Below are 18,221 nucleotides of genomic sequence, written 5' to 3' on the forward strand. Positions count from 1 at the left end.
TGTTCACAGGGTGATTAACCTGAGGGTTTTTTTTTTATAAAAATGGGTCAAAATTATGACTTAAAATGCAGGAAATGCTCCCACTGAAATGAATTGGAACATGAAGGGCCTGTAAATAAAAAGAAGTACAATCTGGGAAAACATAAAAATTGGGGTTTGACTGTATTATTATTTTGCATATAGAGGGCATTTGAGCAGTTTTGCAGCAAGAAAATACCCATTTATTAGCCCATTCTCCCATAGAATTAGAAAAAAGCACATATCACAACTTTTTATTTGAATCCCATATTCTCTTCACTGGGTGTAACTGACACCACTGTGACATCACAGCCAGGATATTTATCAGTTTCAAAGAAGGATTTACCAATGGCATCACAATGAAAGGTTGAAATAGGGACACCACTGTGACATCATGGCCAGGATATTTGTCAGTGACATCATAATGAGAGGTTGACATGGTAACATAACAGCTGTACAGCTGTAAACAAACCCTGCACCTGCTCAGTTTGTGTCTTTCAGTTGAAGCAGCAACACATACCTTCGCTGAAAGCACGAACTACAGAAGAAAAACACAACTTTTATCTTTTAACACCTAATCATTTCAACTGACAAAAGGTGAGTGACTTCTCTATATTCAAAAGAGATCTTAGATAATTAAGCTGACTTGTTATTTGCTCTTTTCCATAGTCCATTTTGTTCATTTACTATAGGCTTCTAGACACCACATTGGGTAAGGCTTTGAGCCATCCAGTTTATGTAAATGATGATGATACGTCATATTAAATGAATCTTTTTTAATAATGAAGGAAAACACAATTATAAACAGTTTCCCACTACACATTAAATACACATTACTTATATTTCAGTTCAAGCCCTTTTTACTCAGCCTTTGTTCTTATATTCAAATGGGCTTTTTCCATGGTCATTAACCTACTTGTTTAATATTTTGGTTCAGATCTCCTTGAAATAGTGATATGTTGACTTTTTTTTTTTTACTCTATGCTCTGTTCAGTAGGTATTATTTTTAATATTTAGGCCTACAATTAATAAAATTTCACAGTAGATCTGGCTGAAAGTAGGTGACCATGAAATTACAGCCATCTTGCTATAGTAACTCCCTACACTGTCTACTCAGGTCAGTGGCGGATTAAGGACACGTGAGGCCCCTAGGCTACACTTTCCATAGGGCCCCCTTCTAGGGTAGGGCTTTGTGGTTTTTTTAAAAAAGCGACCGCCATGTATATACGCTAATGGTTTAAAGCTTAGGCAATAGCACATTACGCTAGCGTATTTACGCTGCAGAAATTATTTCACTGTCTGCAGGCTACAAAAATTATTACCCTGGACCTGGGGAATTTTTTAAATAAATTTCAGTAGAAAACTGAGGGGCCCCTACCACTAATGGGCCCCTAGGCTATAGCCTAGTTTAGCCTAGGCGTTAATCCGCCCCTGACTCAGATTGTTCTTGTTAGTTCTTGTCACAATCAATTTGGAGTCGTTTGGTGGACTTTTGAAAAAAAAAAATATTTTTAAAAAAAAATATATTTTTTTTGGTGAAAAAACTCGAATAAAATTCGATTCGAATTCGGTTCAAGTTTGCAGGTTGATCCTATTCACCTGAATTTAAAAAAATTAAAATTCCGATTGGTCGTTTTTTTTCCTCCAAATTTCAAGTTTACGGGAGTTTTTATAAACTCCCATAAACTCTAAATTTGAAGCAGGAGATAATGGATTCAAACAAGCAGTTCAGTCACAAAGTTTCCGTCCAACGAAACCAAGTTAATCAGGATAAATAAGATGTGAAGAACTGTTCAAACGCAGTGGGTTGCTGCAAACTTCAGTGCTTTATTTCACATGTTTCGAGCAAAGCTCTTTTTCAACTCTAAATTTGAACCTTGATAAATATGCCCCTAAAGGTATTTCAGTATAATTTAAAGAGATTTAGGGGCAGATTTACATAGGGTCAATTATCGAGGGTTAATTAACCCTCAATATTCGACTGCCGAATGTAAATCTTTCGACTTCGAATATCAAAGTCGAAGGATTTAGCGCTATTCCAACGATCGAACGATCAAAGGAATGGATTTTAATCCATCGATCGAAGGATTTTCCTTCGATCAGAAAATTGTTAGGAAGCCTATGGGGACCTTCCCCATAGGCTAACATTGGCCTCGGTAGGTTTTAGGTGGCGAACTAGGGGGTCAAAGTATTTTTTAAAGAGACAGTACTTCGACTGTCGAATGGTCGAATGATTTTTACTTCGAATCATTCGATTCGAAGTCGAAGGTCGAAGTAGCCTATTCGATGGTCGAAGTAGCCATATTCGACCATTCGAAATTCGAAGTATTTTTTCTTCTATTCCTTCACTCGAGCTAAGTAAACGGGCCCCTTAGAGAATATAGCCTTGAATGAGACTTTTCTGTTCATTAATAATAATGAAATTTAAAAAGCAAGAAGAAAATATCTCAAGAAGTATGATAGATTAATATATTAGAAGGAGGTTAAGAAAAACTCTGTCTGATTCTGTCTTGTTATTGATGCCTTTGTATGTATTGTCTTCTCATATTTCTCTATTCCTTTTGCTCTTTGCAGTAACACATACATATTCAATATTATACGAACCAGAAGAATGAAGATACTTAACACCAATTTACTTAAGTGCATGATTATCATAGGACTCTGCTTACATTGTATTCATCCCGCATCAGGTAAGTTAAGAAATGACCACTGCAGTTAATGGCTAACTAATCTGCTCTGAGGGATATGTTTTGGGTAGGGATGCTTATCTTGAAAAATTACACCAATTTTAAAGGAGCTCCAACTACCCATTATTTATACGGGACAGGTATAATGTGGGGTTATAAAATCGCTCTGTCCTTCATTAGGATCTCAATATTTACAAATGTTATGGACCATAGGGGCAGATTTACTAAAGGGTGAAGTGGCTAACGCTAGCGACTTTTAGCCAGCGTTGCCATCTGCAGGGACATCGGCAATTTACTAACGGAGCTGACGTCTTCTCCTTTTTTCAGAGTGATAGCCTGCGAAAGTCCTAAAAAATTTTTTTTGTGTAACCGGTTTCCCCCATACATTTTCATATACATATAGAACATTAAGGGGCAGTTTTTTCAAGGGTTGAATTTGAAAAACTTCGAAATTCGAATTCAAAAAGACCAACCGAAATTAAGTCAAAGTTTTTTTTTTGGCCGAATAGGTCTGTTTTTGATCGAATTCGAAGCAAAGTTTTCCCCCAAAAAAACTTAGATTTTTCAAAGCCCACCAATTGACTCGAAATAGGTCCCCTATAGGCTAAAACAGCAATTTGGCATTTTTTATATGGTGACTGGTCGAAGACGAATTTTTAAAGAGACAGTACATGATAAATTTAGATTTTAGATTCTTTTTTTTTAATCGAATTTGGACTATTCCCTAGTCGGAGTACAAATTCACCTCGACCTTTGATAAGTCTGCCTCCAACTATACAGTGGGCTCATGTGTAGGGCATTATAACAACTCTATTATCTTTATAAAGCTTCTCTGGACATGTGTAATTAAGAGGCATATTCATCAAGGGTCAAAGTTCGAATTGAAAAAACTTCGAAATTCGAATTCAAAAAGACCAACCAAAATTAAGTCAGTGTTTTTTTTGGTCGAATAGGTCCGTTTTCTAACGAATATCCGCATTCCACCAAATTTGAATAGTTCGAATCAAAGTAATAGCGCAATCGATTATATTTGATTCAAAGTTTTTCACAAAAAAACCCAAAAAACTCCAAATGGGTTCTAGGAGGTCCCCCGTAGGCTAATACAGCAATTTGGCAGGTTTTAGATGGCTAATGGTCGAAGTTGAATTTTTAATTCGATATTTGAATTTTCTAATTTTTTTCAAATTCAAATCTAATTTGTACTATTCCCTAGTCGAAGTACACCAAAAATTGCTTTTCATTCAATTTCACCAGCAATGAGAAGTTTAATTTATTCCCCTTTTGTTTTTGCAGCAAGCGCTACAAATAGAGCCCTCGAGAAGCAAGCTATCGCTGAAAATAATGCCAGTTATAGATCAAATATTGATGCAGCTATGGTGATAACAGTTGCAGTATTAGGAGTATTTGGATCGTAAGTCTTTTCTCTTTATATAAAACATTATTTAGCTATAGCCATAGCCAAGTCATAAAGTTCCCAGCATTCTTTATTATTCTCTGCCTTGTGTTAAGTGCTTGTGATGCGTAATTAAAGGAAAACTATACACACAAAATGAATACTTAAGCAACAGATAGTTTATATCAGGGGTGCCCAAACTTTTTACAACAAGGGCCAGATTTGGTGAGGTGAAAATGTGTGAGGGCCGACCATTCAGCCCGACATTCTTTGAACCATTAACATTAAATTACAGGAATCGAGTAATCGTAGCGAAATGATCTGCCACTTGGTCTCTACTGCTGCCTGTGTGCTGAAGGTGTTAGTAATAGAAACCTGGGGGCAGATTTACTAAGCTCGAGTGATGGTTCGAATTTTAAAAAGTTCGAATTTCTAGGTAAATTTTTGGGTTTATCGACCATCGAATAGGCTATATTTGACTTCGATTCGAACGATTCGAATATTTGAATATTCGACCATTCGATAATCAAAGTACTGTCTCTTTAAAATAAACGTCGCCAAATTAAAGCTACCGAAGTGCAATGTTAGCCTATGGGGATCTTCCAGAGCACTTTTCTAAGTATTTTTTTGGTCTGATAAAAATCGTTCGTTCGCTAAAAATCGTTTGATCGATCGATTTATATTCGATTATGTTCGATTGATCATATACGGTAAAAATCCCTCGACTTCGAATATCGCAGTTGAGGGATTTCAATTCGAGGGTCGAATTTCAACCCTTAGTAAATCTGCCCCTTACTGGCATGTAGTGGGGGGCCTTATTATTATTATTAATTTCATGATGGAGGCTGAGGGCCGTTGTAAATTCGAAAAAGGGCCTCACTTTGGACATGCCTGGTTTATATCATATTAAGGGGAAAATTTATCAAGGGTCAAACTGAAAATTCGAATTTCAATTTTTTTATGGCCAAAACTGTCAAGTTTGACTTGGGAATTGTTACAATTTGAGTTTTTTTTCAAAAAAATTTGAATTCGATTTTTGAAATTTATCATACACTGGCCCTTTAAGAATTCGACTATTCACCACCATAAGCCAAATTGCTGTTTTAACCTATGACGTCCTGGGATCAATTTGGAATTGTTTGTAGCCCTCCTGACATTCAAGTTTTTTTTCTGAGAAGAAAACCCGAATCGAGTTTTAAAACTCGATTCCAATTTTCGGGTCGATCGTATTCACAGAGTTTAAAAAATTAGAATTTATTAATAATAATTCGAATTTCGAGTTCATGGGCGTTTATAAACACTCAAATGAACTCGAAATTTGACCCTTGATAAATCTGGCATATTAAAGAATCTTACCAAACTGGTCTATATATTTCAGTAAATCTTGCCGTTTTACATCTCTTGCCTTGAAACACCATTTCGTGATGGTCTGTGTGCTGCCTCAGAGATCACCTGACCAAAAATACTGCACCTCTAAGGGGCATATTTATCAAGGGTAGAATTTCGAATTGAAAAAACTTCGATATTCGAATTCAAAAAGACCAACCGAAATTAAGTTGAAGTTTTTTTTTGGTCGAATAGGTCCGTATTCGGCCGAATTAGAATTGCACGAATTGAAGGAATAGCGCATTCGATCGAATCTGATTTGAAGTTTTTCCCCCCAAAAAAAGTCCACCAATTGACTCCAAATAGGTTCTAGGAGGTCCCCCATAGGCTAAAACAGCAATTCAGCAGGTTTTAGATGGTGAATGGTCGAAGCCGGATTTTTAGAGATAGTACATGATACATTTCGATATATCCAAAAGTAGCTCAAAATTCGATTTCATTTGAAAATTCACCTCGACCTTTGATAAATCTGCCCCTAACTGTAACAGGATGGCCTAACATGTTAGGCTGCCCTTATTTTTTAAAATGCCATTTTTCTATTTATGATTACCCAATGGCAAAAACTACTAAAAAAGTATATTATTATTAAAATTGTTTATTTACATGAAGCAGGATTTTACACATGAGTTGTTTTAGGCAATATCTTTTTATAGAGACACATTGTGTGACGGGTATAGTTTTCCTTAAAGTGAACACCGATTTAACCAAAAGAGTGAGGCCCACTGGGTTTTTCCCCCGGCCTGGTCTGACCCTGACCATGTGTCTTGTATTATCATGGAGTTAAAGGGGAAGGAAACCTAGTTGGCGCAAAAACCCTCCCCCCCTCCCGTGTGTTGCCCACCCTCCCTCCTCCCCCCTGGCCTACCCGTCCCGCTGGGCAAATGCCCCTAACTTGTTACTTACCCTTCTGCGCAGGTCCAGTCCAGGGAGTTCACAGACGACATCTTCCAGGCGATCTTCCTGCTTTGAACGGCGTTTTGGTGCATGCGCAGTAGGAGTATTTCGCTGGTACGGATCTACTGCGCATGCGCCAAAAGTCACGAAGTACTTATGGCGCATGCGCAGTAGATCGTACCGGCGAAATGCTCCTACTGTGGATGCGCCGGTCAAAGCAGGAAGAAGATCGCGTGGAAGAAGATGGCGTCTGTGAACTCCCTGGACTGAACCTGCGCAGAAGGGTAAGTAACAAGTTAGGGGCATTTTCCCAGCGGGATGGGTAGGCCAGGGGGGAGGAGGGAGGGTGGGCAACACACGGGAGGGTTTTTGCGCCAACTAGGTTTCCTTCCCCTTTAATGGTTCGTTACTAGACCACCCTTTTTATGCCCCTCCAAGACTGCAAATGTTCTTCCCCTAGAGTTATTCCACTTGTTATGTTAGAGAGGGAGTCAATATTTGAACCTGATCATCTCAACAGATTGTTCCCGTCCCTTTTGCAGGTATCTCTATTACAGATTGAATAAGCAGAATGCTATCCATGATGAAGAAAAGGGCATAGAGGAAACAAAGCATACGGGCATAGAGGAAACAAAGCATACGTTCTGTTTATTTATAATCTTTTCATTGGTCTCATTGGTCTCAAAATACTGTACCATTGACTCGTTCAGACTTCTTTACAACAAATTAAGGAAAAAAGAACCAATATATGATGAAGAAAAGGCAATAGAGAAATCAGAGCCCAAGCCTAAGCCCTCAACACCTGCAACCACTTTGAGGTTTGTATCCATCTGAACTGACTATTTTGTTTTTCTTTGTTAAGGGGGTTATTTTTCAAAGTCCGAATTTATCTCAATAGTTTCTGCTACAAACTCTGATCAAATCTGCTGTTTTTTTATGCTTATTTATTATTACATTTTCCCAAAAATTTGCTTTGCGGGAAGAAATCTGATTTTCTGGGTTTTTTTCAGATTTTCCATCCGATTTTCACAATTTTTTCAGATTTTTCACCCCGAAAACTCCTATTTTTGCCCAAAAACTTCAGGGTATTGCACGAAACCCAGCACACACAAAACAATCATTGGGACATCTCCCATTGACTTTTATGCCATATTGATGCCATATTTTCTGATTCAGACTTTTCCCTTAATATTTGCATTCAGATTTTAGTAAATAACCCCCTATGTGTATTTTTTGTCAAATAAGAGGTAAAAGGAAACAGCTTTTTGTGAATTCCATAATAGTAGCAGCTGTTATGATGCTGGCATTAGTTCTTAATAGCAATTAAGGTTAAGCTATTTAACATGGATATAGCGGAGGCAATTTACATAGTCGAGAACTATGGGTCACTGTCCTTGCTTATTCTACCATTTATTATACGTTATATGCATTACTTAAAACAGCAGAATAATTTTTAATGTTTCTGTAGGGTTATGCCTGACACTGAGAAGACGATGATCAAAGCTACTAAGAAAACACCTTTGGCAAAAAAGTAAGTTGTCTTCTTATTTACCGGAGTTCAGAATGATTTATACAATAATATTAGCAAAAAAACCTATTAGGCCAGACGGTCAGAAAAACCCACCCTGTGAGTTTCACCCTAAGAGGCAAATTTATCAAGTTGTTAAATTAAAGTTCACCACAGTAAAATTTTGGCTCTCTAGTTAATCCTATATGGGAATGTTAGAGACGTAATTATCTATGGGTAAAAGTTAGAATTTACCATTTTATAAATTGACCTTTAAAATTTCCTAAAATTTGTCTCCTAATCTGAAGCTGCACAAATTTTTACACAAATTGATATTTTACATTTCCGTTATGATATCATCTCCCAGTTACTGTCAGCTTCCCATTTGGCCTCATCCTGCAACTTTACTTGAAATAGACTTGCAATGGCTCTCCTAGAAATTGCAATACAAATGGCAGGTCAATATGTATCAATTATGGCTTGATAAAATGCATTCCTCACAACACCAAATGAAAGACAATTCCACATTTGTTTATTCATTCATTCTCTTTCTTCAGGACTAAAGACAAGAAGGAGACAAAGAAGAAGAAAAAGGCTTCTTTGAAATTTGTGGACGAATCAATTAAAGGGGAGGCAATTGAAGTGCCTTCTATAAAACAATCCACAGATGAGCCAATGCAATCAGCTCAAAGCCCACAAATATTTACAATCCCTACAGAGTAAGTTTAAGCCTAAATTTTTGTTTCATGAATTAAGAACTGAATCTAGGGGGGTTATTTATCAAAGTCCGAATTTATCTCAATTTTTTCTGCTACAAACTCCGATCAAATCCGCTAGGGTCTTTTACCCTTATTTATTATTACATTTTCCCTTAAATTTGCTTTGCGGGAAAAAAATCTGATTTTCAGGGTTTTTATCCGATTTTCACAATTTTTTCAGATTTTTCACCCCGAAAACTCCTATTTTTGCCCAAAAACTTCAGGGTATTGTACGAAACCCAGCGCACTTCTCCCATTGACTTATATGGAACCTTGACAGGTCTGAGATGCCGGATTTTCAGATTCAGACTTTTCCATCCTTGGGGTTTAATAAATTCCGAAAAATTCATGATTTTTTAAAAGTTTGATTTTATTAAAAAAAAAAATTTGTGATTTTTGCATTCGGAGTTTAGTAAATAACCCCCTAGGTGATTAAATAGAATGGTGTTGAACTGCTCAAAGCCTTGAAAATGAATTCAAATCTATTCCTTTCGTGACTGTCAGGAATGTTTTGATAAACTGAAAAGAGAAATAATATTTATGGATTTCTGATTCTGACTGTTATCTGGAATATTTAATGGTTGAGAAAATATCCCCAATAATACCACTGCGTGTTAGCTAATGCATTCCAGTGACGAAAATCTTTTTAGAGTTTTGAATCCTGAAAAATATATTTCTTATATTTCTTAGTTGTTTACTTAAGAAATTATTCTATTTATTATAAAGCTGTCACACTATACGAGTGCTGCTATTTAATTTCTGTAATATAATAATTTTGCAATGGCTCACCTATAAAATACAAATGGCAGGTCAATATGTATAAATTATAATTTGATAAGATGCATTCCTTACAACACCAGATGAAAGACAATTCCACATTTGTTTATTCATTGTCTTTAGGACTAAAGACAAGAAGAAGAAGTTGACGAAGAAGAAAAAAAGGGCTTCTGTGAAATCTGTGGAAAAATCAATGAAAGGGGAGGCAATTGAAGTGCCTTCTATAAAACAATCCACAGATGAGCCAATGCAATCAGATCAAAGCCCACAAATACTTACAATCCCTACAGAGTAAGTTTAAGCCTACGTTTTTGTTTTATGAATTAATAACTGACTCTACGTGATTAAATAGAATGGTGTTGAACTACTCAAAGCCGTGATAATTAATTCAAATATATTCCCTTCTTGACTGTCAGGAATGTTTTGATTAACTGAAAAAGAAAATAATATTTATGGATTTCTGGGGGGGGGAGAGGGGTCTACGTGGGGTGGGGGTAGGGTTTTTTGGTAAAGGGTTGAGTTCTCCTTTAAGAACTGACTCTATGTGATTAAATAGAATGGTGTTGAACTGCTCAAAGCTTTGACAAATAATTCAAATCTATTCCTTTCGTGACTGTCAGGAATGTTTTGATAAACTGAAAAGAGAAATAATATTTATGGATTTCTGATTTTGACTGTTATCTGGAATATTTAATGGTTGAGAAAATATCCCCAATAATACCACTGCGTGTTAGCTAATGCATTCCAGTGACGAAAATCTTTTTAGAGTTTTGAATCCTGAAAAATATATTTCTTCTTATATTTCGTAGTTGTTTACTTAAGAAATTATTCTATTTATTATAAAGCTGTCACACTATACGAGTGCTGCTATTTAATTTCTGTAATATAATAATTTTGCAATGGCTCACCTATAAAATACAAATGGCAGGTCAATATGTATAAATTATAACTTGATAAGATGCATTCCTTACAACACCAGATGAAAGACAATTCCACATTTGTTTATGCATTGTCTTTCTTCAGGACTAAACACAAGAAGAAGAAGTTGATGAGGAAGAAGAAAAGGGCTTCTGTGAAATCTGTGAAACAATCAATGAAAGGGGAGGCAATTGAAGTGCCTTCTATAAAACAATCCACAGATGAGCCAATACAATCAGATCAAAGCCCACAAATACTTACAATCCCTACAGAGTAAGTTTAAGCCTACGTTTTTGTTTTATGAATTAATAACTGACTCAAAGTGATTAAATTGAATGGTGTTGAACTTCTCAAAGCCGTGATAATTAATTCAAATATATTCCCTTCTTGACTGTCAGGAATGTTTTGATTAACTGAAAAAGAAAATAATATTTATGGATTTCTGGGGGGGGGGAGAGGGGTCTACGTGGGGTGGGGGTAGGGTTTTTTGGTAAAGGGTTGAGTTCTCCTTTAAGAACTGACTCTATGTGATTAAATAGAATGGTGTTGAACTGCTCAAAGCTTTGACAAATAATTCAAATCTATTCCTTTCTTGACTGTCAGGAATGTTTTGATAAACTGAAAAAGAAAATATTTCGGGATTTCTGATTTTGATGCATAATAATTATGCACCTAGACTGTTATCTGGAATATTTAATGGTTGAGAAAATATCCTAGATAATACAGCTGCATTCCATGACAAAAAGTTTTTTTTTAGAGTTGTGAATCCTGAAAATGTATTTTTCTTCTTATATTTCTTAGTTGTTTACTTAAGAAAGCATTAGCTTCATTACAAAGCTGTCACACTAAGGGACAGTCCACACAAGCAGATTCGGGGAGATTTAGTCGCCTGGCGACTAATCACGTCTTCTTCTAGGCGACAATCTCCCCGAACTGCCTTTGCGTGTCTTCCCGTCCGCTATAATGAAAAGTCGACTGCACTAAAGCACACGCGGCGCTTCGTTTTCCGAAGTTGCCTCACGCTTTAGCGCAGGCGACTTTTCATTATAGCGGACTGGAAGACACGCAAAGGCAGTTCGGGGAGATTGTCGCCCAGAAGAAGAGGCGATTAGTCGCCAGGCGACTAAATCTCCCCGAATCTGCTTGTGTGGACTAACCCGAAGTGCTGCTGTTTTATTTCTTTAAAATAATGTGTTTGGTGGTGCGAAGATGTTATTTTTTTTAATGAAAGACATGTGGCACACAAATTAAATAGTCCTTGCTTTAGGATATTTTTCACACCCACCAAAATACTTCTTTGGTTTCTCGCTCTAGGTCAATAATACCTGACCCAATGCTCAAAAAATACCTGATAAAAGAGGATAAAGTTAGACTTAACAAAATCTTCATTTCTCTTGTTTAGAAGCGTCACCGTGATACAACCAGAACAGCAACCTACTGTACCACTTAGAGAGGAATATGTCCCACCAGCAAATATTCTCTCTATAGAACAAGAAAATGTGGCATCAGACAGTGTTTCGGTGTCACCAAATATTCCAGATTTTCACCAACCCATTGTGAAAAGCAAGACAGAACCTAGCTCCAATACTAAATTAAAGCGGTAAGATGTTTAAGCTTCGACTTTAAAGTTGAACAAATCATTGTTCTATTGTCAAATGTATTTAGCAGTGTTTCTACTTAGCAGCTTGAAGCAAATTATTTGGCATATTTTATATTATTGGATAAGTAATGACGAGGGTGAAATGAGATCTTTAATTATGTTGTGTAGTTTGGTAACAGTTTGGGTTTGTTAACTGTTTGTGGAGTCAGCTGTATTCACAGAATTTAGTTATGCAAGTTAAGGCTACATTTTTCATAGCAGTAATTGCCTACCATTTGTACATCCAATTTACTCCACTGCTTATCAACCATTATTGATTGTTACATTTCATTTGAATGTCCAGGATAATAATTGCGACTTGGATAGACGAGATCACAGATGATGAAGATGACGAAGCATCAGCTCAAAAGATTATGCCAGAATGAGATTCCTGCCAGAAAGAGATTCGATTTTTCAAAATCTATACTGTTTAGTTCAAATAATTGATAATAGTTAATAATAAAAGAATTGACGAACACATTAAAAATGGCTCGAAACATTTCTTTTTGTAATTGCAAAGCAATACATATATTTATGTACTTGAACTGGGGTTGGTTTAGAATAAGCAGGCAATTCTACAAGAAATATTGTTTGCAGTATGTGGTTGACACTTGAGTTAAAAATGAGGGAAATAATATGTTAGGATAGATTTTGTCCATCCAAGGTCATATTTATGATTTTTAGCTCTGGCTGTTTGGTGGTATCTTTGCTTCCAAGTTGAGTTTGAATTTATAAAATACTGTAATTCAGAAACATATAGAAAGCCAAATGGTTCCAAAGACACACTGGAGAAAAATCTATTAATAATAATGAGTCAAATTAATAACTTTGCTCCGTGTTGGTCAGTGCATAGAACATTGGCACTTGAAGTAGATGAGCTGCAGTTTACTGTTGACCCTAATGAGCACTACAAGAGCAAGATGGCTTTAATTTTAGAAATGTTTTAGCACTCATCTGAGCAGCTTCTTCGTTTTAGCTGAAAACATTAAATATTGAAATGAAAAGGGTTCATGGACGACTGATTACATTTTCAAAGACTTATTAGAAGTCCATTTGCTGCTGGAAAACCTGGATGAATGAAAATATTCATAGAAATTTGAGGCTAAAAAATATCTGTTAGAATGTCTCTTTTTTGTGATTTATAATAACTTACTGCAATTATTTTATAAAAACATATTACCATTCATTCATCTTAAATGAATGTTATCATTGTTCAAGGTATTTTTATAGTGGTTAACACTAACAAGACAACATTCTGTTGATCCGATTTCATTATCTGAAGTAAAAATACATTTCTTTACAGATAATATGGGGGTTATTTGTTAAAGTCTGAATTTATGTCAATATTTTCTGAAAAAAACTCAGACCAAATCCGCACGGGTTTTTTCAGCTTATTTATTAATACACTTTCCTGAAAGTTTACGGATTTCGGATTTTTCATCCGATTTTTACGGCTTTTTCACCCGAAAACTCAGATTTTTGCCTGAAAACTTTGGGTATTGCACGAGACCCAGCACACATCAAAAAATCATTGGGACTTCTCCCATTGACTTATATGCAACCTCGACAGGTCTGAGATGCCGGATTTTCTGATTCTGACTTTTCCATCCTCGGGGTTTAATAAATCCCGAAAAATTCGTGATTTTTTTTAAAAGTCTGATTTTATATAAAAAAATGTGTATAAAATGTTTTCGTGATTTTTGCATTCAGGGTTTAGTAAGTAACCCCCTATCTATCTGTTCCAGGGGGTGAACTATAAAAGATGCTGTGGTTAAACCATGCTGCAGCCCAGCGGTACATGCAGACCCCATGTGCATAAAGAACTTGATCTTTTAAAAAGTTCAAGGGTCCAATACACAATTTACATATAGGGTAAGGAATATGGATGAATAGATGGCCTGGCAGTTATTGGGGAATGAGAGGTAGGCCTGTGGGACAATGGGCCCCTTGTTATGCTCCTGCTCTGTTAAGCATCTGGAAGCAGCAATTCTGTTTTGCATAAGGAGGTTGAGCACATTAAGGAATTACAGGCCTAAAGAATCATAGATATTCTTAACATAGATCAGGGTTGTTCAGTTTTTTGTATGTAGTGGGTCAGTTATTTCTGATATGTCAGGCCACTAGTTGGACAGCCCTACAAAAGACTAACATTAAAGGGATTGTTCAGTATAAAAATAAAAACTGGGTAAATAGATAGGCTGTGCAAAATAGAAAATGTTTTCTATACAATTACTAAGTTAAAAATGTAATGTATAAAGGCTGGAGTGACTGGGTGTGTAACATAATAGCCAGAATACTACTTCCTGCTTTTTAGCTCTCTTGGTTTCCCCTGATTGTTTACCAGGCAGTAACCAATCAGTTACTTGAGGGGGGGCAAATGGGTCATAACCAGTGATGGGCAAATCTGACCAGTTTAGCTGAAAACTCACAAGACAGCGAAAAATTTGCAAAATTCATTGATGTCAATGGGCGACAATTTTTTTTGATGCTCAAAAACTTTAACCTATCACTAGTCATAACTATTGCTTTTGAATATGAGCTGAATGCGAAGGATCCAAAGCAAACTCACTCATTTTTTTATTATTTGTCGTTTTCTAAGTTGTTTAGCTTTTTATGCAACAGCTCTCCAGTTTACAATTTCAATTCTGGTTGCTAGGGTGCAAATTACCATAGCAACCATGCATTGATATAAATAAGAGACTGGAATGTGAATAGGATAGGCCTGAATAGAAAGATGAGTAATAAAAAGTAGCAAGAACAATACATTTGTGCCTTACAGATCATTTGTTCTTTAGATGGGATCAGTGACCCCTGTTTGAAAGCTGGAAAGATTTAAAAAAACGAAGGCAAATAATTTAAAAACTATAAAAAAATAAATAAAGACCAAATGAGAAGTAGCTTGAATTGGTCATACTATAATATACTAAGGGGCCGATTCATGAAGCTCGAGTGAAGGATTCGAATTAAAAAAACTTTGAATTTCGAAGTGTTTTTTGGGCTACTTCGACCATCGAATGGGCTACTTCGACCTTCGACTACGAATCGAAGGATTCGAACTAAAAATCGTTCGACTATTCGACCATTCGATAGTCGAAGTACTGCCTCTTTAAAAAAAACTTCGACCCCCTACTTCTGCAGCTAAAAGCTACCGAAGTCAATGTTAGCCTATGGGGAAGGTCCCCATAGGCTTGCCTAAGTTTTTTTGATCGAAGGATATTCCTTCGATCGTTGGATTAAAATCCTTCGAATCGTTAGATTCGAAGGATTTAATCGTTCGATCGAAGGAATAATCCTTCGATCGTTCGATCGTAGGATTTGCGCAAAATCCTTCGACTTCGATATTCGAAGTCGAAGGATTTTAGTTCCTAGTCGAATATCGAGGGTTAATTAACCCTCGATATTCGACCCTTGATACATCTGCCCCTAAAAGTTAACTTAAAGGTGAACCACCCCTTTAATGCAGTCAATTATGAGAATAACCACGGGGTTATGTGCAAATGGTTAGGTTCTGCAAAGCAGAGTTCTAGGTAGGAAGATTGTGATGCACCATAGATAACTTGACTTGAGTGAGAACAACATTTCATCTATTAATGATATTTGCCCCTTGGACCATAGCTGTGGAATATTTTAAATGCTGTAGTAGCGCAACATGAAGATTAGAGTTGTCCAGTTTAGGATCCTGTTGTAGTTAAAGTGAAACCCCCAATACCTCTACCAACACATAAAAGCAGTTGGCAGGCTAGGACTGGTACTTCAACAACAACTGAAAGGCCAGAACTGAATATGGGGGCCTGTTTTGTGTAGTGGGTTTTTAGTTATTTGGGTTTTTATTCAGCAGCTCCAGTTTGCAGTTTCAGCAATCTGGTTGCTAGGACAACCATGCATTGATTTGAATGAGTAACTGGAATATGAATAGGAAAGGCCTGAATAGAAAGATGAGTAATAAAAAGTAGCAATAACAATATATATATATATATATATATATATATATATATATATATATATATATATATATATATATATATATATATATATGTGCGTGTAGCCTTACAGAGAATTTGTTGACAGCTGGAAAGAGTCAGAAATATATAAAAAAAAGAAAAAATGAAAGCCAATTGAAAAGATGCTTAGAATTAGCCATTCTATGAAATACTAAAGTGTAACTTTAAGGTGAACCACCCCTTTAAAGGAGAAATATTCACACCCATATAAAAAAGAAGAGAGAAATTAACATTCATATAAAAAGATGAGAAAAATTCACACCCATTAAAAAAAAAAAAAAAAACGGTAAAAAATAAAAAAATTCTTTATTTCTGGGGAACAATCCGAAAACAATTGAACTGAAAAAAGTGTTTGTAAGGTGAACAACCCCTTTAAGGACCATTGATTTAAGGATGAAGAAGGGCACTGCATATCTTAAAAGAAATACTAGCTATGAGCCCTTATACCTCCTTATATACCAACGTGCCATGTACTGATACCACTTTATGAGCAAGAAAAGTTTGTGGAGTCCTTATGTAGTCCACGGGCCATAAAAACATCTGGGGGGTCCACATCCCACCCACAGGCCTTCAGTGGGACAGCCCTGCACACAAATATCATGAACCATCGATTTAAGCATGATGCAGCTTTCTTAAAATGAATGCTCTGCGAGCTGATGCACCATAGACTGACCAACATGATTCATCAGCAGATTAAACTCAATATTTTATTTCTGTAACTTTTTTAAAATTAATCGATGGGTGTGGATTTTTCTCCTTTAGGTCATGTGATGTTCTTGACATACGGGTATGGTTTCTGTTAAGTGGAAACCCATTATGCTGAAAGTTCTGAATTACGGCCATCTCCCATAGACCCAAATGTTAATGAAATAATTAAAATTCTTAAAAAGGATTGCCTTTTTCTCTGTAATTGTTAAACACTACCTTGTACATGATCCCAACTTAGATATAATGAATCCTTATTGGTGGTAAAACTATCCTATCCTAGGTTTAATTAATGTTAAGATAATTTTTTGTAATCTTAAAATATGGAGATACAAAATATGCAAATAACCCTTATCTGGAAAACCCCAGGTCCAGAGCATTTTGGATAACAGGTCCCATGCCTGTACAACAAGGGGGTTATTTACTAAACTCCGAATGTCAAAAAAATGAAAGATTTGTGTTGTTTTAGTATAAAATTGAATTTTTAGGGGAAAAAAAATCACAATTTTTTCAGAATTTATTATACCACAAGGATGAATAAAGTCTGAATCCGAAAATCTGCCATCTCAGACCTGCTGTGGTTGCATATAAGTCAATAAGAGAAGTCAAAAAGATTATAGTTTCGTGCAGTAATCCGAAGTTTTCAGTTAAAAATGTGTGAAATTTTGAGTTTTCAGCCGTATATTCTGAAAAATTTGTAAAATTCGCATTTTTCAATTTTTTTCTGAATTTTTCCCAGAAAGGAAATTTTTCGGGAAAGTGCATTAATAAATAAGATGAAAAAACCTGTGTGGATTTGGTCTGAGTTTTATTCAGAAAATGAAATAAATTCAAACTTTAAAATAACCCCCCAAATGTTGCCATCTCGATCCTTTTTGAACTGGACACAGTTCTCAAGGGAGCAGAAAAAAATAAAATGGAAAATGGGGGTATTTATAATCAGGGGTTTCCTGTAATTGGTGTACATGCTAAAAATAAAAAAAAGAGTTAAAATGCTGGAGAATTAATGTTCACAGGGGATTAACCTGAGGTTTTTTTTTTTTTATAAAAATGGGTCAAAATTATGACTTAAAATGCAGGAAATGCTCCCACTGAAATGAATTGGAACATGAAGGGCCTGTAAATAAAAAGAAGTACAATCTGGGAAAAAATAAAAATTGGGGTTTGACTGTATTATTATTTTGCATATAGAGGGCATTTGAGCAGTTTTGCAGCAAGAAAATACCCATTTATTAGCCCATTCTCCCATAGAATTAGAAAAAAGCACATATCACAACTTTTTATTTGAATCCCATATTCTCTTCACTGGGTGTAACTGACACCACTGTGACATCACAGCCAGGATATTTATCAGTTTCAAAGAAGGATTTACCAATGGCATCACAATGAAAGGTTGAAATAGGGACACCACTGTGACCTCATGGCCAGGATATTTGTCAGTGACATCATAATGAGAGGTTGACATGGTAACATAACAGCTGTACAGCTGTAAACAAACCCTGCACCAGTTCAGTTTGTGCCTTTCAGTTGAAGCAGCA

General features: G+C 36.0%; 1 protein-coding gene across 1 annotated transcript; it reads left to right on the plus strand.

Moving 5' to 3' along the window:
- The first annotated feature begins 527 nt into the window (after nucleotides 1–527).
- On the plus strand, nucleotides 528–12,433 carry LOC108713686. Its single transcript, XM_041589586.1, has 10 exons — nucleotides 528–615; nucleotides 2,593–2,708; nucleotides 3,999–4,116; nucleotides 6,921–7,196; nucleotides 7,847–7,909; nucleotides 8,443–8,604; nucleotides 9,544–9,711; nucleotides 10,444–10,611; nucleotides 11,741–11,938; nucleotides 12,282–12,433. Exons 2-10 carry the CDS (start codon nucleotides 2,630–2,632, stop codon nucleotides 12,361–12,363), a joined length of 1,314 nt encoding a protein of 437 aa, XP_041445520.1. The 5' UTR covers nucleotides 528–615; nucleotides 2,593–2,629; the 3' UTR covers nucleotides 12,364–12,433.
- The last annotated feature ends 5,788 nt before the right edge of the window (nucleotides 12,434–18,221 follow it).

The sequence above is a fragment of the Xenopus laevis genome, chromosome 4L, assembly GCF_017654675.1.
Source record: "Xenopus laevis strain J_2021 chromosome 4L, Xenopus_laevis_v10.1, whole genome shotgun sequence".
Taxonomy (NCBI): Eukaryota; Metazoa; Chordata; class Amphibia; order Anura; family Pipidae; genus Xenopus; species Xenopus laevis.